Source organism: Dipodomys spectabilis, unplaced genomic scaffold, assembly GCF_019054845.1.
Source record: "Dipodomys spectabilis isolate Male_0828 unplaced genomic scaffold, ASM1905484v1 ptg000140l, whole genome shotgun sequence".
Classification (NCBI taxonomy): Eukaryota; Metazoa; Chordata; class Mammalia; order Rodentia; family Heteromyidae; genus Dipodomys; species Dipodomys spectabilis.
The window spans coordinates 36,559,016-36,582,816 of NW_024870817.1; the positions used below are offsets into that span (position 1 = coordinate 36,559,016).

At 38.2% G+C, this 23,801-nt stretch overlaps 2 protein-coding genes and 1 long non-coding RNA gene across 7 annotated transcripts in view; 2 read left to right on the top strand and 1 right to left on the bottom strand.

Annotated features, from left to right (window-relative positions):
- Positions 1–23,801, top strand: part of Pde4d (phosphodiesterase 4D) — a 1,402,687-nt gene that overhangs the window by 1,160,305 nt on the left and 218,581 nt on the right. The window lies entirely within an intron of this gene.
- LOC122117273 lies at positions 507–19,876 on the bottom strand. The gene is made up of 3 exons (XR_006149114.1): positions 19,616–19,876; positions 6,243–6,246; positions 507–518 (listed from the first exon to the last, which is right to left on the bottom strand). It is a non-coding gene; the product is annotated as an uncharacterized LOC122117273 (long non-coding RNA).
- LOC122117272 (ragulator complex protein LAMTOR3-like) lies at positions 18,632–19,300 on the top strand. Its single transcript, XM_042690982.1, has one exon. The coding sequence runs from the start codon at positions 18,749–18,751 to the stop codon at positions 19,106–19,108; it is 360 nt and encodes a 119-aa protein (XP_042546916.1). The 5' UTR covers positions 18,632–18,748; the 3' UTR covers positions 19,109–19,300.

Here is a 23,801-nt window from a genome sequence, read left to right on the forward strand (position 1 = left end):
CTCCCAGATATTATTATAAAAATAGGTTGGGTATATTCTAGGTTCTTTAAAAAATACAGAAAGGAAAGCTGGGTACCATCTTATAAAAACTGCTGCAGAATATTTTATGCCTACATATGTGTGTTCACTAGTATATACAAGTTTAGAGCTGGTACTTTGATCACTCCTCTAATCCTAAGGTCTGAGGATCTGAGTTCAAAACCAGCCCAGGCAGACAAATTTGAGAGACTTTTGCTTCCAATGAATCAGTAAATTTCTAGAAGTAGAAGAGTGGCTCGAGTGGTAGAGTTCCAGCCTTGAGCCAAAAAGCCAGACGATAAGGCACTGAGTCAAGCTCCAGTACCTGCACACACACACAAAAGTAAGACTTAGCATGTGCTCAGACATTTCCCTGTCTCATTTAATATTACTTGATGCATAGCTTGTGTACCATGCAAAATATCTCATCCTGAAAATACCTCATAAATTAAGCATTTGCCTTTTTGTTGGAAATGTAGCCCGGTATTTAACTTTATATACTTAAAATTTTTTGTCATGATTGCAATCATGAAATATCTTTAACTTGACCTAATGTGACATGAAACTTTGGCTTATCTCTGATTACTTTCTTAGTAAAATAATTGTTGGAAGACTATTCATATGTATTTCAAAAACATTTCCATGAAGGTTAGGTCAAGTGAAACTACTTCTGATATACAGTTCTCATCTAACAAGCAGCCCAGGGAAAGGCATGCTTAGAACATTGCTAATATTGAGCAAGATAATTTATTGGGGTCTGCTGGGTGTGAAACAATTACATTTTTTCTTGACTTTTCAAATTTTACTTTTCAGTTTGTTTTACAAAACAGATAATGTTTTAGCCTAGTAATACTAGTAATACAAAAATATACTATAGCTTATTAAACAAATTATATTTATATAAACATTTTGTATATATATAGATATATACATGTTTACATACATGTATATATATATTTAGAGACATATAAATATATAGATATTTATGTATACATATATCTACATGTGTATATGTGTATATCTAATGTATATATACATATTTATACATATATAGGTGTATTTATGTGAGGATTATCCACTTTTTTAACCTGTAGAAATATGTTGTCCATTAATATTGGCAGCTCAGTGCTGCTGGCTCATACCTGTAATCCCAGGTTCTTAAGAGACAACTTTCTGAGAATTGTGGTTCTAAGTTAGCCTGTCCAAAATGGTCCATGAGAATCTTATTTTCAGTTACCAAGCAAAAAGTCAAACTGAACTTGTGGTACAATTGGTAGAGCACCAACCTTGAGCTGAGAAGCCAAGGAAGAGCACAGAGTCCTGAGTTCAATCCCTAGAATTCACTAGCACCTGCTCCCCCTAACTCCCCCCACCCCACACACACACAAAGTAGAGGGAGGGGAGGATTTGCATCCTTGATTTGGATCATGTGGCACAGAAATGTCTGTACCCCAGCATGTGGCTCTGGGATGGAAAGAACTCTCCTCTACATAAACTGGAATCTCGGGGAGACAGGCAGGCACCAAGTATTAAAGCAGGTGCCAGTCATCAGAGATAGAACTATGTTCAAGGTGAATGTGATCCAGTGAGATAACGCTGGGCTTCTAAATTTGCTCCTGCTTAAAGACATGATAGTTTCTAGAGGCCACAGAGAAGCCAGAGGAGCAGGAGAAGTATAAGGGATGACACTGGAAAGGAGAGTTGGGTGTAGAAATTGTGGCTATTCCAGCTGGTCATCCAGTGGTTGTTCTCTTTAAGGAAATGCTTACTATATAACCAATGGGATCTTTAATCAATAACATCTTAAGCCTGCATTCTATTTTTGTTTAACTCTTCCAGTCGACATGCACACCTCAAATTTTATCATTCTAAAAAGCTCTTGTGTCAGGTGTGTGTCAAGTACCTGTAATTCTAGTTATTTGGTAGGTGGAGATAGGATCAAAGTTCAAGACGAGCTTGGTAAAAAGTTAATGAGACCCCCCCATCTCAATCAACAGCTGGCATTGTGGCATGTGTCTGTAACCCCAGCTACAGGGGATCATAGCTCAGCAGACCATAGCTGAGGTAAGACCCAGCAAAAATGTGAACCCCTATGAAACAGCAACAAACTAAAGCAGTAATGGGCTGGTGTCATGGCTTAGTGATAGAGTATCTGCCTAATGAGCGTGAGACTCTGAGTTCAAACCCCAGTACCTCCAAAAGAAATTAATATATTTTTTAAAACTTTTGAAGCCTGTAATCTTGGCTACTCAGGAGGCTGAGATCTAAGGATCATGGTTCAAAGCCAGCCAGGGCAAGAAAGTTGGTGAGACTATTATCTCCAATAAACCACTAGAAAACCAGAAGTGGCATGTGGCTCAAGTGGTAGAGTGCTCACCTTGAGCTGAAGAGCTGAGGAACAGCGCTCAGGACCAGAGTTCAAGCCCCATGACCGACAAAAAAAAAAAAAAAAACACTTTTGGATTTTTTTTGTGAGCTAGTCCTGGGACTTGATCTCAGGGCCTGGGCACTGTCCCTGAGCTTCTTTTGCTCAAGGCTAGCACTCTACCACTTGAGCCACAGCACTACTTCCAGTTTATGTGGTATTGAGGAATTGAACCCAGGGCTACCTGCATGCTAGGCAAGCACTCTACCACTAAGCCACATTCCCAGCCTAACTTTTGGATTTTATCCAGTCAAATGTCCCATCTTAACCCCATCCTAACACACACACACACACACACACACACACACACACACACACACACATATGTATATATCTTTATTGTAAAGATGAACAGGGGTGTTACAGTTACATAAGGAATGTAATGAATGCATTTCTTTTTAAACACCGTTACCTCCTCCTCATTTTATCCCATTTACCCCTCCTTCTCTCCCCACAAGTTGTATAGTTCAAACATAGAGACAAGTGATTATCATTGTTGCATTTGTTCATCCTTTGTCCTGCTCTTTCTGTGATTCCCTTTCCCTTCCATGGATCAGATAAGCTTATATACAAGACAAAGGGTACAGATAACTAAAACAGAAAAAAAATAGAAATAACTGCATACAGGATATAATAAGAACCTCTTGTTTCCAATTCTTGGAGTTCATTTTGATATGCTTATTATATATGGTCCTATGCACTTAGCAATTGTTTAACTCCACTTTTGGTGATACATTTGGTGCTGAGACTCTGGAAAATTGAAGTTGACAAAGAAAGAGTAAGAGGGAGAGGGACAGGGACAGAAAGAGACACAGAGAGATAGAGAGAGAATGAGGTGTAAAGTGGACCTTAAAGGCTTTGAGTGAATGTGGGCAGAGCCTCCTAGTTCTTAGTTTTGTGCAGTAAACACACGTTTCTTGCTTATTAAAGAGTGCCTACAAACACTGAAAATACAAACTTCTAAAAACTACAACTTTACTGTGTGCCCTTTAAAGGAAGAACATTTCATAATTTAACAAGCATCGATGACATATGTCACTGATTACTTCCGCTAACATGGTTGGAGAATAAATCTTCCTACAAATCAGCAGCCTTCACAGTCACTAACTTAGTCTCATGGCAGACACATTTTATTTCAATGAGACTGTGGTTCTTGTTATGATCAAATGAAATTAACATTATGACATCATTGAAGAAGTCATATCATAATAGTACACAGATGTATTGGGGAGGGAAGTTTACTGACACAATGTGTGACACAAATGCATGGTTTGTAACTATAACAGCTTCCATAAACCCAAATCAGATTATGTTGTAGCATCCACGTATGTGCATATACATATACATATTTACATGGTGGTAGAGTATTTACATGACTATTGCAAATATTTAGATTTAGAGTTCTGACAAAGCAATAAAACAATCTCATGTTATCTTGATGGAGATCAGCATCTGGAACTACAAAAAGGACCATAATTCCAAGTTGTTTAATAAGTTGACTGGGTGTTCTCTTTTTATTAATATATTGACATTCAGGGTGCTGCAGACTTCTTTTCAGCAAGGAAAACCATGCAGAAGATTTTCATACTTGGCTCCCCTCCCCCCTTTTGTAAATACTAAGAAGAGCTACATAAAGATTATGGAACTTCTAGGGGGGTAAAAATATCACCTAAGGTTAATCTAGTCCCCGTGTGGTGTTAGCTTTTAGATCAGATTTGTTGAGATCAGAGTTGCTTTTGATTAAAGTTAAGAAATTTGTTTTGGTTATTTAATGAGATCAGAGGCTTAATAGAATTGTCTATTTTTTGTTCCTTTATGGCTTATTATTAGAATAAGGAGTACACAATTGCCCATATTGTTCTGTGTTCTTTTTTGTTTTAAAATACTATCTGTAATGTCTAACTCACTTTTTAATTCATAATCCAGCCATACACAGAATCTATATTAAAGCCAAACAGAGGTTGAAAGATGCTGGTTACCATTGGCTTTCAAGAACCTTTTCAGAGGTTTTCCTTGGTGTGGTAAAAGAAACAGTATCAGTTTCTTTCTGAATAGATGTGACTATGTTACTGAAACAAAGCTGAGTCTCCAAAAGAAATGCATTGTCTTCACTTTGACTGGTGAGCATGTTCACTTGAATACAATCCCAAGATGATAAAAGATTTCCAAAGGTTTTGTTACTGCTCAAGCACATACCAGTTACTATTTCAGCCTTAAAAATATCAAACAACTCACACACATAATGCTTCATCACAAACACACATACACACTTTTGGGACTATATTCCGGTATTACTTGAAATAATTTTGTGATACTTGATATCTTCTTACTCATATTGCAGGAAGGAAAAAATGAATCAAATTGACTTTTATCCAATGCTTATAATATACCCCAAACTGCTCCGTATTGGGTTTACCATTTCTCCTATGACTTCAGAGAGCTATGTGGCCTAACTCTGCCTAGGTGAAGACATCTACCCAAAGGCAGAGTCAGAATTAGAGGATTCCAATACAAACATACAGGCAATTAAAAGTGAAGTTTCCATGAAGTGAGGTTTTCTAACTACATAATGAGTAGAAGTTTTTATTCAGCAAGGTTAAAAAAAAACCAACTCAAGAGTGTTCATTACCAGTTTTTATTTTTTCTCTTAAAGAAACATTTTCTCCCATCACTAGCCTGTAGAGTTATAAATATAAATTAGAGGTAAACAGATAACAGTTTCCTGGCAGCCTTCATGTCTGTGAGCCTGACACGGATCCCAGATGGAAAAAAAAAAAATACACCACAAGGAGGCTTATTTGATATTGCTTATTTAGGGATTCTCTGACCACTTATTTACAATATCCAGTTACAGCCACGTTACTTTCCTTTTTGGGCAGAAGCACACATTTGCTTTGACCATTATTTTGGAGGAAGCTGACTTTGCCTCCCATTTCCAACATGTCCTTGTGTACCAAGCTCATAATTGTGGAGTTAAGAGCTGGAGGTCCTGACAGCACAATTATCACCAAATTTACCGTCAGTGGGAGCGCTGGGAGGCTGATTCAGAGGGTTCTTTGTCAGCAAAGAGCTTATTGCAGGCAGGCTGCACTCTGCATCCTAAATATATTTCCAAAAAGAGTTTCACACCGAATTATTCTGTAACAGCACATGTTTTTCTCACTGCAAAACAAACACTTGCTCATTGTAGAAAAATTAGAAATTCTAGAAAAGTGCCTATTAGAAACTATAAATAATCTGGTATCTAGAGATAGACATCATTAAACATGTTAGTTTATTTCCCACATACATAAAAGCATATATTATATATAAAAGCACATATAATACATAAGCAGTTATAATATATATAAAGCAGATGTATATGCTTTATACATTACACATACATCCCAATTATTTAGATAGGCAAATAAGTAACATGTTTGTCTATCAATAGGGATCTGACAATATTGGATCACAGATGTTGAATATTTCAAGCATTATTATTGCCATATACAAATTTACCTCCATTTTAAAACTGTTGTATCTCAATAAACCCATTGTAAGTTGAAAATACCATTTGAAAAGACAATACATGCATACAAGCTCCCAAATATCATAGCTTAGGTTTATCTTACAGTAAATGTGCTTGTAACACTCATATTATTAGTCTAGATTGGACAAAATCATCTAATGTATAGCCTACTTTATATTAGTAAAGGGTACAGTATTTCATGCAATTTGCTGAATCATCTAGTGAAAGTAAAAAGCACTATGAATATGCCTTTTAGCCACTGTCAATGTGAAAACTCTTCTGTTGAACCATACTAATTGAGGGACCATGTAATTGGCCCACTATTGTAATGCCAGAGGAATGAAGGCACCATATGTATTATTTTCATTCTCCATTGTGGATTTAAATTTTTTTGTAGTACTAGATTTTGAATCTATGGCCTCACAAATGCTAGGCAACTGCTCAAGTATTTCAACCATGTAGTAAGACCTTTTGTTTTCATTTTTGAGGCGGCTTTTGCTGTCTTTTGCAGGATAGACTTGGGATTTGAGTTTCTCCTTATTCTGCCTTCAGAGCAGCTGGAATTACAGGCACATGTACTTCTGACAGCATTTGTTTGTTTGTTTGGGCCTAGGCGCTGTCCCTCAGCTCTTCAGTTCAAGGCTAGCACTCTACCACTTGAGCCACAGAACCACTTCTAGTTTTCTAGTGGTTTATTAGAGATAAGAGTCTTACGGCCTTTCCTGCCCAGGCTGGCTTTGAACCATGATCGTCAGATCTCAGCCTTCTGAGCAGCTAGGATTACAGGCGTGAGCCACTGGGGCCCAGCCCTGAAACAGCATTCTTAATAAACATTTTCCCACATCATATAGGACTCTAGAAAATTTTGATACTTTCATGGTAGCATAGAAATTAATTGTTTGTTTGTTTTGTTTTGTTTTGGGAGGTCTGGTCATGGGGCCTGAGCTCTGGGCCTGGGTACTGTCCCTCAGCTCTTCAGCTCAAGGCTAGCACTCTACCACTTGAGCCACAGTGCCACTTCCGGCTTTTTTTCTTTTTGCTTATGTGGTGCTGAGGAATCGAACCCAGGGCCTCATGCATGCAAGGCAAGCACTCTACCACTGAGCCACCTTCCCAGCCCCTAGAAATTAATTTTGTGTATAAAATGATTTACCCTTTTTTCATTTGAAGACTTTCTCTTTCCTGATATTTGGCCTTAAAAGAAAATTTAATGTATATCATTGGTTGATCACTTAGGCCTTAATTTTTTTTTGTATTGATTATGAGGCATGAACTCAGGGCTTGTGCCCTGCCCCTTAGCTTTTTGCTGAAGACTGGAACCCTGTCACCTTAACCGCAGCTCTACAGCCAGCTTTTAGTTGGTGGTATGAGAAAAACTATCTTTTCTGTCATAGTATATTGCTTAAAAGTCCCAGCCTTGGCCTCGTGGGTTGGCTCTTTTAGGGAAAGGAGGAAATGCTTTGGGATAAGGAAGGATTTTTGAAATGTAAGATTTTTATTTTAAACGGATTTCTTTTCAAGATAGAATTAAGACAGGAGAAATGGCAGAGGGTGTGGGTATCTTTTGAGATTACTTGTATACTGTTAATTTTATTTCAAAGTCACCTTATACAGATTTTACCCTATTCAGGTTAGCCAATCATGAGCAGATTGTGAACCTGTGTTCAGCCAGTCTGAGCAAAGAGGCAGGGCCTGCTGTGATAGGGATATATAGGGAAGCAGCCTACCTGATCTATGTGCTTGGTTGCCAGATTTCTGATCGATGATGCAGCCTTCTGCAGAAGTCCACTTTGCCTTGTTGAGGTGATTCTTTATTCTCATGTGCATCATTGTGACTCAGTGGTTCTTGGAGAGCATATTTATAACAGTGGTCATTTGGAGATCATAGCACATCTTCATTCCTCATTGAGAAATGTAAATGTATGGTTTTAAATGATTTGCATCATTGATGGATTATTTATCTCCCCTGTATTTTTCTTTTACTCCCACCCCATACCATTGAGTTGAAACTGAATCGACATCAAAAGTATTAGACATTATTCAGAATATTTGGTAAAGTCCATTCAGAAAGCATCAAAGACACTTTAAGAATAAAACAGGGACACTGCTTCCCATCTGATCAGAGAATACACTAGCAAGTATGAGGTTCTTCAGGCCACTGTAATAGACCTGTACCTGTAACAGCTTTATCAGGTATTTGCATAATAGAATCCTCCTTACCAGGCTTGCAGCAATAATATTTGTATTAAGAAAGAGAGATGCTAGAGTCATGGATTTGACTCATTGGAAGAACACTTGCCAGGCAAAGGCCCTGAGTTCAGTTCTCAGCTCAGCTCTGGGCTATGGCTCAGAAGTAAAGTACTAGCTTTGAGCACAAAAGTTTAGGGACAGTGCCTAGGCCCTAAGTTCAAGCCTCAGGACCAGCACCAAGAGATGAAACAGAAGAGAGAGTTAGAGCAGGACTGAGTGACCACATGACCATAGTCCCAATGTGATCTTTAAAGTAGATATTGAAGTCCTTACATAGAAAATTCATCTAGTAAATGGTAATTGAGTTTCTATAGTTGGTATCAGAATTGTAATAAACATTGGGAATATAAACATGAATTTATTAAAATCACTTAGATGTTTTCTGTGACAATATTTCTGAAGCAAAACAACACCATAGGCACTGTCTAGTTGGTGTTTACAGGTCTCCTGAAGATTAATATATCTAGCCAGGCACTAGTGACCCACACTTGTAATGCTAGCTCCTCAGGAGGCTGAGATCTGAGCAAGAAAGTCTATGAGACTTTCTCCAATTAACCAACAAAAATCTGGCAGTGGAGATGGGGGTCAAGTGGTAGAGTGCCAGTAACTAAGGATATATTTTAGGCCCTGAGTTGAAGTCCTAGTACTGGCACATATGCACACCCAAAAAAGATGAATATATTCGAAATTACTGGCTTCTAGATAGTCCAGTCATTGCAGAAGGTACTGATTTGGCTAAAGAAGCTGCCATGACTAAAATAGGCTATCTTAAAATTCAAATGTCTTTAAGAGAAAAATCTCTGTGTCTTACCTCTCAAAGTAAAGCTCTCTCTAAGGGCTTCTTATTTCACATCATGTTTAGTTAAACCACATGACTCAGGCAGTTCCCTGAGCTTCAGTGGAATTCCTCCCAGAAGTGTGACTTTGTCAAGCTCTGTTACCCTCCCTTCTGAGCCATAGAAGGAGACAGCTTTTATTGAGAGCTTTTTGTGTCAGCCCCGAAGCTAGGCACTGAACAAACCATTCTCTCATTAAAATCTGTAACAGCGCTTTCTTATACCTAGAACTCTGTAAAGAATATGTCAGCAACGTGGAAATAGTCTTATAAGGTTCAGGCAGCCAAAAAAATTGTTTTTCCTTTTCAGTTAAACATGAACAGCAACCATGGCTGCCAAGTTTTTCACTGGGGCTGGTACAGGCCGGTGCAGGAAGCAATGCAATTGTCCCTCCTTAGAAAGAATGGCGATGTATCACAACCTACTGTCCTGTTTGCTCAGAGTAGCAGACCTAGTGGTTGAATGCCCCTTTATGGATAATTATTTAGCTTCAATAGGATCTTGTTTTTATGGTAAGCAGATTATCTTTAATTGATTTGAACTGGATCCTCACTTTATAGCAGAAATTCTTAATCTGCTGTCCACAAATAAGCTTGTGGATCTGTAACTCAAAATAATAGAAGTGTGTGTGTGTGTGTGTATTTATGTGTATGTGTGTGCGTGTGTGCGCGTGTGCACACACGTACCAATCCTAAGGCTTGAACTCAGGGCCTGTGCATGTTCTCTTAGCTTTTTTTGCTCCAAACTAGTGCTCTATCACTTGAGCCAAAACTCCACTTTCAGGTTTTCTGGAAGATAAGAGTCTCATAGACTTTCTTGCCTAGACTGGCTTTGAACAGTGATCTTTAGATCGCAGTCTCCTAGGATTACGGGTGTGAGCCACTGGCACCAGGCAACAGCAAAAATATTTTTAAAGAAGTATTTAATGTTTTACAAATAACAGAGTGCTAATATGTTCATGTGTTTTATCTCCCTTATTCTTTGTGATGACTCCATTCCGTAAGCACTATTTGCAATTCTCATTTTGAAGTTGAGGAAAATGAAGTTTGGAAGTTTAAATAATTTGTAACTCATGTAGTTTGTTCTAGACAGCTTGATGGCAATGAAAACAGACTTTAAACCAGACAGGCTGACTCTGAATCGACTCAAGTTACCTGTTAGCTTTCTGGAATTTTAACCAAAAGTGTGTGTGTGTGTGTGTGTGTGTGTGTGTGTGTGTGTGTGTGTGTTCATACATTTTTAAAGGCTTATATTTTTCAAGCTTTTCCAAATCCTCTGACTTCTAAGGAGGTCTTTGACACCCAAAATTTAAAATTCCCTGCTACCTGTTGGCAATGTATATGGACATTTATTTAGTAATGGGAGTGTATTGCTGAGAATATACCATGTTTTTATTACCTGTTCTTATTATTGTACTTAGAAAAAAATTATATAAAACAAAGACAGCCAGGTCCTATGGACAGTGACTCATCCACCCCAGGACTTTCTAGAGAGCTTAGGTGTGGGAGCAGTTAGTCTGTTAGTTCCTGTTCTGTCTGGGAAGACAGTGTCAGGGCTGGGTAAAGAGAGTTTGACAAATAAGGCCCCAGTGAGGAGATGCTTCAACAATGTGATCAGTGTTGTCAAAGCTAAGAAAGAACTTTCCATTAGGATCATCAGCCAAGCTTTGAAGCTTCAGGGAACTGAGTAGATCTATCAATAGCAATTGTAGCCCTGATACTTAGACACCATGTGACAGATGGACATGCTATGTCCTCAAAAGTGTTTGCTTGGTTTACTTTACCATACAGACCTCCAGCAAGAAGGTAGAGGTGGAGGAAAATGGAGGGAGGGGGTGAGGAGAGAGCCCACTTCTTTGATCTCTCTTCCATGTTTGCTGCTGCTTAAGCAGTGTTTATTTTGGTAACAGATATACCTGGCCTTCTCCATGCAAGTTAATCCACATTCCAAAGATTGCCTTCCTGAGGTCATCTTAACATGATGTCTATGTACTAAATATCTCAGGTTTCTATTTATTTCAAAGGACACTGATCTCACATTACTTAACATCTTGAAGTTAAAAGAAAATAACTTTACCCTTACCTCACACCATATATAAGACTGAGAATGTTTTGGTACTACAAGTAGCATATATTTTTGCTATTTTAGTTTTTTAGTTTTTAACTATGATGAAAGATGTGTATTTCTTAGGTGAAATAGAGCCTTTGATATAGTATTCAAAAGGTTAACTACAATTCAAATGAATTCTGGATCAAGAAAATGTGGTATATATACACAGTGGAATTCTATGCCTCCATCAGAAAGAATGACACATTGCCCCATTTGTTAGGAAATGGAAAGACTTGGAAAAAATTATATTAAGTGAAATAAGCCAGGTCCAAAGAAACATAGGTCCCATGGTTTCCCTTATTTGCAATAAGTAGTATATGTCTGAGACAGGCAGAAAAGGTCAGATAAGGTGATGTTAGGTGAAATGAACCCCAAGATAAGTATTCAAATTTTTTTTCTTTCTTGTGATTGTTTCTAACATATTTATACGATGATTTCTTTGTTGCTTTGTATGTCCCTCCTCCATGGTATAACCCCTGCTTTCACTTTATTTGATGTTGGTATAATTTATAATTTGTGGAGGGGAAGGGAAAAAAACAAATCGTTTAAATAGGGATACAGGAGGACCCATTGCAACAATGATATGTACAAATAGGGATAATCATTTAAATAGGGATACTGATGGACCCATTGCAACAATGAGATTTACAAGTTATTATGTCGCAAAACAAACTTTACAACTTTGTTGGGAGGGGGGGGGAGATGGGAAGGGATGGGAAGGGGAAACAAAGGAGGAGGCAACAATGCTTGATAAGAAGTGTACTCATTACCTTGCCCATGTAATTGTAACTCGCTGTCCGGTATTTTCACAATAAAAAAAAAAGAATTTGGGGCTGGGAAGGTGGCTCAGTGGTAGAGCACTTGCCTTGTATGCATGAGACCCTGGGTTCAATTCCTCAGCACCACATAAGCAAAAAAGAAAAAAGCCGGAAGTGGTGCTGTGTCTCAAGTGGTAGAGCGCTAGCCTTGAGCTGAATTGCTGAGGGACAGCGCCCAGGCCCAGAGTTCAGGCCCCACAACCGCCCCCTCCCCACCCCCCCCACAAAAAAAAAGAATTTCAAATATTGCCAGGCACCAGAGACTCACGCCTGTAATCCTAGATCAAAGGGCAGAGATCTAGGGATTGCTGTTCAAAACCAACCTGGAAAGAAAGTCTTTGAGACTCTTATCTCTAATGAAGCACACACACACAAAAAAAAACAATCAGAAGTGGAGATGTAATTCAAGTGATAAAGCACTAGCCTTGAGCAAAAAATCCTAAGGACAATGCGTAGGTCCTGAGTTCAAGCCCCAGGACCAGCACACACTTTTTTTTTTTTCAAATGTTTAAAGAGATAAAAAGAAATGCTACCTACCTGATTAGATCATTATACATTTTATACATATATTGAATGATCACATTGCTGCAAAATGTATGTTCCATTTTTAAAGTAATGATTAATGATATTAAATATTCTGTCAAAGTTTAAAAATAATTAATAATATTAACAAATATAGGGCAAAGTTAGAGGCACAGGAGGGAAGATCTTTGGGGGAAGTTTTCTTCTGTCTACCAGGATAGAAGCTCTTGGATGTGGCAAATGGAAAAGCACCTAGAATTCTGAGAGTTTTTTTAATTTGGTTGTGGGGCTTGAACTCAGGGTCTGGGTACTGTCTTGGAGCCTCTTTGTGCACAAGGCTAGTGCTCTACCACTGGAGCCATAGCACCTCTTCTGGTTTTTGATTGATTTATTGGAGAGAAGAGTCTCATAGGGACTTTTCTGCCTGGGCTAGCTTTGAACCATGATCCTTAGATCTCAGCCTGATTAGGTAGGATTACAGGTGTGAGCCACCGCCACCTGGCTGAGAATATTTTCATTATGACACTAGTGGAATGAATGGCACACATTACATTCAAACTCATAATCACATTGCCATAAACAAAAATACAGTTTGAATTTCTTCTAATTCAAATTTGAATCGTAATTCTGAGTTTTATAGGAAGGGAAAGGTGGAATAATTCTCTTGTAAGATTTTAAAACAATTTATAGATATTGAAAAAAAGAACATAAGAAGATGCCTATATTGGCTGCCTTGTAAACTTCTGACTTGTGTTATATGGGGGATATTTGTTCATTCACTCTGTAATTCTCAAAGCCTACTTCAAAAGTTGGTGAAAGTTAAATTTCAGAGGCCAACAAAATATGTAATTATGTTTGCTTTTCTCTCACTCTATGTTTTTTGTTTTGTTTGTTTTTTGTCGGTCATAGGGCCTGAACTCTGTGCCGAGGCTCTGTCCCTCAGCTCTTCAGCTCAAGGCTAGCACTCTACCACTTGAGCCACAGTGCCACTTCTGGCTTTTTTCTTTTTGCTTATGTGGTGCTGGGGAATCGAACCCAGGGCCTCATGCATGCAAGACAAGCGCTCTACCACTGAGCTACCTTCCCAGCCCACTCTGTTTTTTGTTTTGTTTTGTTTTTGTCAGTCATGGGGCCTGAACTCTGGGCCTGGCCGCTATCCTTGAGCTCTTCAGCTCAAGGCAAGTTCTCTACCGCTTGAACCACAGCACTACTTCTGGCTTTTTCTGCTTATGTGGTGCTGAGGAATCAAACCCAGGGCCTCATGCATGCAAGGCAAGCACTCTACCACTGAGCCACCTTCCTAGCCCCTCACTTTGTGTTTAAAAGCTCTAGAAACTTCTTTTGAAATTTTAGTTTGGTATGTTTGGAAAAGAACAGAACTCTTATATACATATATGTATACATGTGTGTATCTATAAGTATGTATATATATGTATGTGTGTGTATTTTCTGCAAAAGTGAACCTATTTACAATTAAATTATCTGTCACTATTATTTATTGCACATAAACATACTATAGACTGATGTTCAACCATAATATTACAAATATTTTATGGTCCAGGAATCAAAATAGACACCTCAGCTATTAAAAAACACTAAATTTGAGCATTCTGGCACATCTATAGCCAGTTAGGGAAATCTGGCTAGGACGAGAAGCAGTCTCACACAGGTTGCTTTATTTACTCAGTACTTAGAGCCTTATGTACTGTTTTGGATTCCTGATTAAAAAAGCATAAATCATGTTTTAATAGGGAAATAAAATGGGAGCCAAGATTATCCAAAATGAATTCAGCAGCAAAGAAAAAAGAGACAAAATATACAGTTGAATATCATAATCTACACAAAAAATAGATGTGTTGTCATAAAAATGAATGAAGATAACCAAATGTTGGAGAGATATCATTGAATCAAAAAATGAAAGAAATTTAATGGCTAAGAAACACCTTGATTTACTTGTATACATAGTTAATGTCAAAAACATGAGGATTAGGAGTGAATGATTACATCTTAAATAGAGTTGATTAGAGGCAGAAAGTTTTTAGAAAAGAGCTATGCATTTATTTTAGCTATAGACTTAGCAAGTCAATAGATTTTAGGAACAGATTCTCCACGACTTTGATCATCCTGGCAGGGAGAAATAGCACATAAATTTAGGATCAGAAGCTCAAGGCAACTACTGAGGTCCTTATATCTTCTCAATGACCCTCATTCTTCCCTAGGCTGGCAACAGAATGTAGTTGTAGAATAGATAGATGACTCTTTTCTGTGACTTTATTATGGGCAGGATGCATTTATAATATGAATTCATTCTCTAAGGTGGTCCCAAAATGTTTCTTATGCCAGAAATACATTGAAGCTCAGGAGCTCTAACTCAACCTCACTGTATTATTTGGGGAGCTAGAAAAGGCTCCAACTAACTTGCGTGCCTCCCCATTTTCTTTCTTTTTTTGTGCTATTTTGTTATTGCGTTTTCAATGGAGAAATACATCATCTGTTTACAAAATAGCTCTTGAAAAATACAAGGAGTACAGATATTATAAAACAAAGCAAACTTCAGTCATGAGACAGTACATACATCATGCAAAAGCAACAGTCTGATCTCCAAGTTTTGAAAACTAGAATTAAAAAGTCACTACACAGAAAGGGTCCAAGTTTCCAACCTGACAAAACTTGGATGCAGTTACATGAAACACTTAATAAACTGAAATTTTTCCTCCTCAATGTATAAACAAAATGACAAGACTCAATCTGTGCCTGGTGATGTCAATCGAACTCTGAAGCTACACAAACAGACACCTTTACAATTCGCCTGTTAGCTGACCATCTTTTTTCTTAGGTGGTAAAGGAAAGGAAAGATGACTGTGCAGAGCAAAGATGTGGGAAGTAGAAATATCGCATACTAGACGTTATAAAGCCATGGTGAAAAGAAAGCCTCAATTAATGCATAGCCTAAGGGGGAAAGGACTACACTCCAACTTTTGGAAAATTAATTTAGAAGGATAGGAGAAGAGATTAAGCCACTGCAGGTGAACCTGAAAAATGCACATGTAAGAGAATGGAGCACAATGGAGGATTCACAAAACATGCTCATCAGAAAACTCTGATAGGTTTGCTTCCTCCAGGGTTATCAATATCCGGCATCCCTCATACTGCATAGAGATGGGTGAGAATTCTGCTGTTTATGATAAACTATTTTCTTTAAAGAGTTACTAAGCTGGTAGAACAAAGCAAACTAAAAAGTAGAGAGCTAACCAGATGTCAAGTGCTTGCTAGAAATGATTTTTAGAATGTTTTTGCATGTAAAATTTACTGACAAATTTCGTTAAGCCAGTTAAAGATAAAAATTGGTTTAAAAATCTTAGAGAAAATGTTTTTTTACCCATATGTTTAAAATGGAGAATCAATTTCTATAAGATAGGAATAGTAGTTCTGTGGAGTGTACAAAATTCCTCTTTAGAGCGCAAATGGCCATTCAAGATGTACCATGTTTCATGGATATTACTTTTTAGTCGTTCTACAAGATTCAGCCAAAGGATCACAATTTCGTGTTCCATGCCATGTAGCAACAGGATCATCTGTTTTATATCATGGCTTAAGAAAATACTGGCATTTTGGTTTTTGTGAAGTAAATCCTACCTTGTGCATACAAATGAACAAAAAAAAAGGAGAGAGAGAAGGAAGGCTCAAAAAATGTATTTGCTTCGGGGGGGGGTGGGGAGGAGGAGAACAAAAACATATTTGCTGGTTCATCGTTGATTTGTATGCACTATAAAACAACTATAATTATAACCAGTATCATTTCTGAATCATAACCCCATCAAAACCAGGTATTTCCAGAATGTTCTTCTTCTTTTTTTATTCTTGGGGGGTCCGGTCGTGGGGCCTGAACTCTGAGCCTGGGTGCTGTCCCTCAGCTCTTCAGCTCAAGGCTAGCGCTCTACCACTTGAGCCACAGCTCTACTTCCGGCTTTTTTTTTCCTGCTTATGTGGTGCTGAGGAATCGAACCCAGGGCCTCATGCATGCAAGGCAAGTGCTCTACCACTGAGCCACCTTCCCAGCCCAGATTGTTCTTTTAATGTCAAATGTATCCTCTAAAGTTGGCCTTTCAGTTGAAGGGTTATAGCTACCTCATTGTGACTGGATTAGATGTACTCTGTCCCTTCTTGGAAGTATAACAGGACACTACCTTACAGTAATGTCCAATTTGAAGATTAATTGTAAAGGAAATTCTTTGGGAAAAAATTAAAATCCATCAAGCTGAAAATTTAAAATTAGTTCTACTTCCTAAGAAAAAAATACATAAAAGTGCATCATTAGAATAAGGAACTTATATGCCAGTTTGTATTTGAGTTCCATTTAGTCTATGAGTTCAGACCAGGAAGGTCTAAACTTAATCCAAAATCAAAACAAAAACAAACCTCAAATCTGTCTCTTTTGCAAAAAAGCTAGACAACAATGAAGAGTAAGTTCTTTTGTTGGTTTGGATACATGGTGAAATACTTCTAGAATATTTGTCGATTTTCACTGGAAATGTGCACATTTAGATTGTCTTTTTTTTTTTTTTCTGGAATCCTAAAGACCTTCCGAAACTTCATGGATTCAACTGAAGCATAAATCCAGATCCTGAATATTGGTGACTCCTTGTTTCATATCACTTCCAATACACAGACAAATTCATGTGTTAGCTTCAAGCCTGCGTTAATCCTGTATAACTTTTCCTGGACTGACTTTCACTCTGCAGAACAATTGAGCTCTATTTATTGTTAATAAGCTTATTTTCTCATGTAACTAAAGATGATCAAGGAAAAAAAGAAAACTTAAATAAACACATAGCCAGGTTATAGTTATAATACTTATAATCCTAGCTATTCACAAGCCTGAGAGCTGAGGATTCAGGTTTAAAGATAGTCCAGGAAGACAAATCCAAAAGAAATCCAAAAGTCTCTTATTTTCAGTTACATATGAAAAAAGCTGGAAGTAGAGGGATGGCTGAAGTACAAGAGTACCAGTCTTAAGTGAAAAAGCTAAGACACTGCGCAAACAGTGAGTTTAAGCCCCAGTACCACCACAAAACAACAGCATCAACAAAAATCCTAGCCAAGTGTAAAAATGGTAAAAAGTAAAAGAGTTTCATTTGGGCCGGAAATAGACAAAATGAGAAATATTTGTAAGTTTAAGATATTTTCAGTACTGTAAGTTTAGTTTGATATAATATAGTGTTTGGAGTATCATACTAACAACCCTAAATCGAATGACATAAAAAGTAGGTTCACCCAAGTTGTTATCTAGACTAGCATTTAGGAAAATCAGGCATCTCTCTTCTGTGGTCTCAGATAGGAACCAGGATTCTCAAGCTGGTGTTTCTAGGGGGCAAGACTTCCTGTTGCACCATTTGGCAGGATCTGGCAGAAGACAAGGTATAAAAACAAATATGTGGGATATGAGTTTCAGTCTGAAAGTAACATGCAGTATTTCTGCTCATCTCCAGTCATATGACCAAACCTAATTGCAAGGGCGGCATAGAAATTTCTTGTATGATCAGGGGTAAGGAGGGAATAGAATTTGGCAGACAGCAAACAGAATTTGCCACATTCATGGTCCTGGTTTTTTAACTTCCTTATTTTTCCAACATCATTTTATGTTCAGTCAGGATTTCTATGATAGCATTTCAGGGAATTATGAAAAGTACTTTTTAACTCTTCAAAATCATTATTGAAGGAGATTCACATTGTTTCCTGCAGCCTTAAAAATCTTTGAAAGAGAGCTGGGCGTCAGTGGCTCACTCCTGTAATCCTAGCTACTGAGGAGGCTGAGATCTGAGGATCCCTGTTCAAAGCCAGCCCGGGCAATAAAGTCTGTGAGACTCCTATCTCCAATAAACCACCAGAAAACCGGAAGTGGCGCTGTGGCTCAAGTGGTAGAGGGCTCGCCTTGAGCTGAAGAGCTGAGGGACAGCGCCCAGGCCCAGAGTTCAGGCCCCACGACCTACACAAAAAAAAAATCTTTAAAAGATAATTTGAAACTGTAACTTGGTCAATATAAGAAATCACAAGGGGTCTCCGGAAGTCCTAGTCACTTGGCCGTGAAAGCGTAACAAATGCTTCCCAGGGCGCCGACCTGGGGGGGGGGGGGGGTGTCACAAGTCATGTGACAGCAGCCTGCGGGGAATTCGCCTTGACTTCCAGTACGCTGGGGATATTCCCGTGGCCCAGACCCCCAGGCTTGCAAGATTGATCCTGCGAGGGAAAGGGGTTCGTCATGGCAGATGACCTAAAGCGATTCCTGTATAAGAAGTTACCAAGTGTTGAAGGACTCCAGGCTATTGTTGTGTCGGATAGAGATGGAGTACCTGTTATCAAAGTGGCCAATGATAATGCTCCCGAACATGCTTTGCGACCTGGTTTCCTCTCTACTTTTGCCCTTGCAACAGATCAACTTTCAAAGAATAAAAGCATCATCTGTTACTATAACACCTACCAGGTAGTTCAGTTCAATCGTTTACCTCTTGTGGTGAGTTTCACAGCCAGTAGCAATGCCAACACAGGGCTAATTGTCAGCCTACAAAAGGAACTTGCTCCATTGTTTGAAGAACTGATCAAAGTTGTGGAAGTTTCTTAATCTTATGATGGTTTTGATGTATACCTTATCTTGTTATAAAAACACAAGTCATTCTAGCAATCTTTAGACAACAGTAATACTTTTCTCTGTATGTATGTAAGAAAGAACCCCTTTATCCACCTTATACTAAAGAATCAGCTTGTAGGTGTAATTTATAGACAGATCAGGTGTTACATTTACTTTGTAAGGTCTTTTCTTTAGCAAGATCTGGGGAGAATGGGGATAATCTGAACTGGTTCAGTCTGTCACTGCTTCTGTGGAGTTAGTGCAGTTGCCACATACAGATGGGATCCTGTTCAGTGGATCAGAATCAAAATGGTGCATTGGTCCACATGAGCCAGCAAGTGCTCTCTATCATTCAGGACTCCCAGACTGCAAGGGCACAGCAGACCCTCTTATTGTGAATAATAACAAGGACATATTTTTCTTCTGTTGTGTTTTATTTACACTGAGTGTGAGAAGATAAATTGGCTTAGTAAAAGTAATAAAATCAGTACAATCACTAACTTTATATATATTTACTTTGCAGTGTAGATATGTGACACTAATGAGTTTTTTCAGAGGGTGCTTCTCTTTAATGAAAAGGAAAATTATAGCTTACTCTTTTCTTCCTACTCTGCTCTCTATAACCAATCAGTGTTTTAATGAATGTTCTTTATAGAATTTAAATATGACTTGTTACTGAATCCTGTTTTCAGTATGTATATAAATGTGATAGTTTTAGCCATTTTTTCATACATGGGTATAAATAAAATAGTATTTTTAAAAATAAAAAAAAAGAAATCACAAGGGAAAGTTAATAACATGCCCTTGATAAAATGACACATGACCCTGTGGTGTGAACATTCTCTTATTTTAGTCTCTATAATGTATTTTTTAAAAAATTGTGCAGGAAATGTTTCTAAACATCGTAAGATAATATTCTTAAAATCATTTATCCTGATAACAGTGAAGACGTGGGCCAGGCCACACAACTTTCTTGGACCCATTTGTGTTTCTCTTTAACTACTTTAAAGTGGAAAACCCATGTGTTTGGATTGTTGAGGTTGAAAACTGAGTAAAATCATTTCTCCAAAATAGACTTAATAGCAGGGCTGAGAATAGTTTCCTGACCTGTTCTAGGGAGAGTCAGACACAGAAAAACATGGTGTATGAGTTTTCATATCCATTAGCCAAAAAAAAAAAAGGGAGCCAGATTTAGGTTATATTTTAAAAGACAATTGTAGCAAAACTATTACAGTTTTTGTTTTCAACAATAATAAGATCTGTACTTATTCAGTGTACTTATAATATTTTAATAGGGATTTTCACAATTGATTCACCATTTAATAATTCAGTCAAGTCATTCAGTTTGGGTTACCTAAATTTTTTTTTAATCTAGATATATAATACCTAGGATATGATTGAGACTCACAGTTTAAAACCCATCTGTCAGGAAACAATCCATGTATGATGTAAGGAAGGCTCTGTCAGGCATGGTGTTAATGGTTCATGCCTGTAATCCTAGCTTCTCAGGAGGGTGAGATCTCAGGATAGTGGTTCAAAGCCAGCCCAGGTAGAAAAGTACATGAGATTCTCACCTTCAATAAACTACTTACAAAAGGCTGGAAGTGGTGGCATGACTCAAGTGATAGAGTGCTAGCCTTGAGCAGAAGAAGTTTGGGGACAGCATCCAGGCCTGAGTTCAAGCCCCAGGTCACACCAAAAAAAAAAACAAAAAAAAATTTACTGTGTAAATGACACTGAGCTGATAACTGGTGATTGATCCTTCCAAGTAGAGAGAACTGCAGATCCAAAGGCCATTAAGGAAAAGCTTGGGCACATGCTCACAGAACAAAGGCTATGAAGCTGCTGAAGTTGAGTGAGCATGAAGGAGAGAGGGAAGGTGCAAGGAATGGCTGCAGGACCTCAGGTCACTGAGGGCCCCCAAGCCACTGTAAAGACAGAGTATTTCCACTGAGTAAAATCAGCTGCCAGTTGCAGTTGCTCACATCTGTAATCCTAGCTACTCGGGAGTCTGAGATCTGAAAATCTTCAAAGTCAGCCTGGGCAGATAAATCTGAAAGGTTCTTATTTCCAGTTACATAGCAAAACATGAAAGTGCTCAATTGGTAGGGTGCCAGCCTTGAGCAAAAGACCTAAGCGAGCATATGAGGCCATGAATTCAAGCCCCAGTATACTCTGTCTCTGTCTCTGTCTCTGTCTCTGTCTCTCTCTCTCTCTCTCACACACACACACACACACATTGGTGAGTTATTAACAGGCTTTTGTGGGAGTCTGATGTTCACTTTAAGAAGGTCATTCTGTATGCAGAATGATAAAGAATAAAGGAATGGTGGAGCATACAATTAAAATATTCTGATGTAAGCATATTTGAACAATTTTAGTTGCTCTAGCACAGAAAAAAATAAATATGTACAGAAATATTCTCCACCTCCACTTAGTTAACAAGATACTGTTCATCTTAGCTGGTTAGAGGAAAACTGTGTTTTGGAAATGCAATCCCTTATAAGTTCTCTGAGGAAAAGATAGCACCCAGTACAAGCAGCAAAACTGCCCAGTCGAGTGGAGTTGCTTTTGGTCTCAGGGCCAGTCCAGCCTGCAGAATAGGGATCATTAGAAATTCTCTCCATGCTCTTGGTTGAAATCAATCAATAATAACAAGAAGCAAGGGAAGAAACACATGCTTATTTCATTCTCAATGGCTGTGAGGCCTTGGAAACCATCAGCTATAGCAGGGTCTTTCAACACTTGAAGAAATAGAACCTTTCCGCTGTCCATTATCGGCATATAGCCTGGTTATACATGGATATAGTTATGACTTGAATGGTTGGTTACTTCTATATGTGCACTACAGCCTTTGCTTCTCAAGCCTAAGTCCTATAGCCTGTGTTAGGCCTATTTGAGAGCCTTAATTTTTTATTATAGGGAAAAAACACAGTTAAATACTCAGTATGTTAATGTACCTATAGGCACAACGTACTTTAGATCTCCAGAATTTATCTTGTTTCATATATTAAACTCAATGCTCACTGACAAACCCTGAGACTCTGAGGCCCTGACAAAAATAATGTGAAATTTATCCTTCAGTGACTGACCTATTTGTTTGGCATATGATCTTCAAGGTTCACTTATGTTTAGCATAAAACAGAATTTTCCTTTTGTTTAGAGGTAAATAATTTTTCATTTTATGTCTATGCTACATTTTCTTTATCTGTTCATGTGTATGGATAGACATAGGCTTTTACACATACACACGCACACACACACACACTCCTTTTGTGTGTGGGGAATTAGTCCTGAGGCTTGAACTCAGGGTCTGGATACTGTCCCTGTGCTTTTGTGCTCAAAGCTAGTTCTCTAGCACTTGAGCCACAGCTCTACTTCCAGATTTTTTTGGTAGTTCATTGGAGATAATAATCTCATGGACTTTCTGTGCAAGCTTGCTTAGAATCTTGATCCTCAGATGTCAGCCTCCTGAGTAGCTAGAATTACAGATGTGAGCTACCAGCACCCATCAAAACCCACACCTTAAAAAAACAAAGACAAAAAACAACTGGCCTTTAGGCTGGGCCCTGATGGGTCATGCCTATAATCCTAGCTACTCAGAAGACTGAGATGTAAGGATGGAAATCAAAGCCAACCTAAGTAAAAACATCTCTGAGACTCTTATTTCCAATCAACAAAAAAAATGCTGGATGTGGAGTTGTGGTTCAAGTTGTAGAGCACCAGCCTGCAGATAAAAAAAGTCAGTGAGAACATGAGGCCCTAAGTTCAAGCCTCAGTACTAACACACACACACACACACACACACACACACACACACACACACGCCCTATATGAACTTTAACCATATTATTTGGTGAAAACCTGCCTAGCAAGTGCAGTTTATTCCCTCTGGTTTCCAGGACAGTGGTCACACTGGTCCCATTAATTTCATCTTGAGTTTCTTTACTATCAAGTGTTAGTTGAAGGTGTCACTGACAAGCCAAAAACAGCTGTTGTATATTTTTTTCAGAGATCACCTGATATTCCTGCTCTTGAAGGCCCCTCTCTGTACAAACATGCTCATCCTGCAAACTGACACCACAATCATTTAACTGTGTCATCTAGTAAAGTAGCTCAATATCCTTTCAGGGTTTCCTATTTCAAATTTGTTACACGATTTTTGATTGAGAAAAATGATCATCTGTGCTTATCACTGTACGATGCCATGTTCTTTCTGCATTCTCATATCTATAATCAGAGCAAAGTAAACATGAAGTTTGTGACTTATGAAAAGTCACAAATTGATTCCATAGAAGCTATTTAGCATGTAGAAAAAATTTTGAATGGAGACTTATCACTGTCCTTAATTAGAAACAAGTTTTATAATCTTATGGTATTGATAACAATCAGTAGCATATTTAGTCATAAAGAGAAAAAAATTCTTTGATAGTTCAGAGGTTTAGATTCTGGGCCTCTCACTTACAAAGAAGAAATTCTATCACTTGAGCCACACCTCAGCTTCATTATTTTTCAGATAGGGATTTCTGGTTTTGCCTGGGATTGGCCCCCATCAATTATTTTATCTATGGCCTCCTGCTTGCATGGAACCATAGACAAACTTCAGCACACTTAGCTTGATTGAGATGTAGTCTCACTAATTTTTTTGGGAGGGGGGAGTCCGGTTGTGGGGCCTGAACTCTGGGCC

What these genes read in the sequence shown, in the direction of transcription:
- LOC122117272 (XM_042690982.1), top strand. Translation starts at nt 18,749, where the DNA reads ATGGCAGATGACCTAAAGCGATTCCTGTATAAGAAGTTACCAAGTGTT.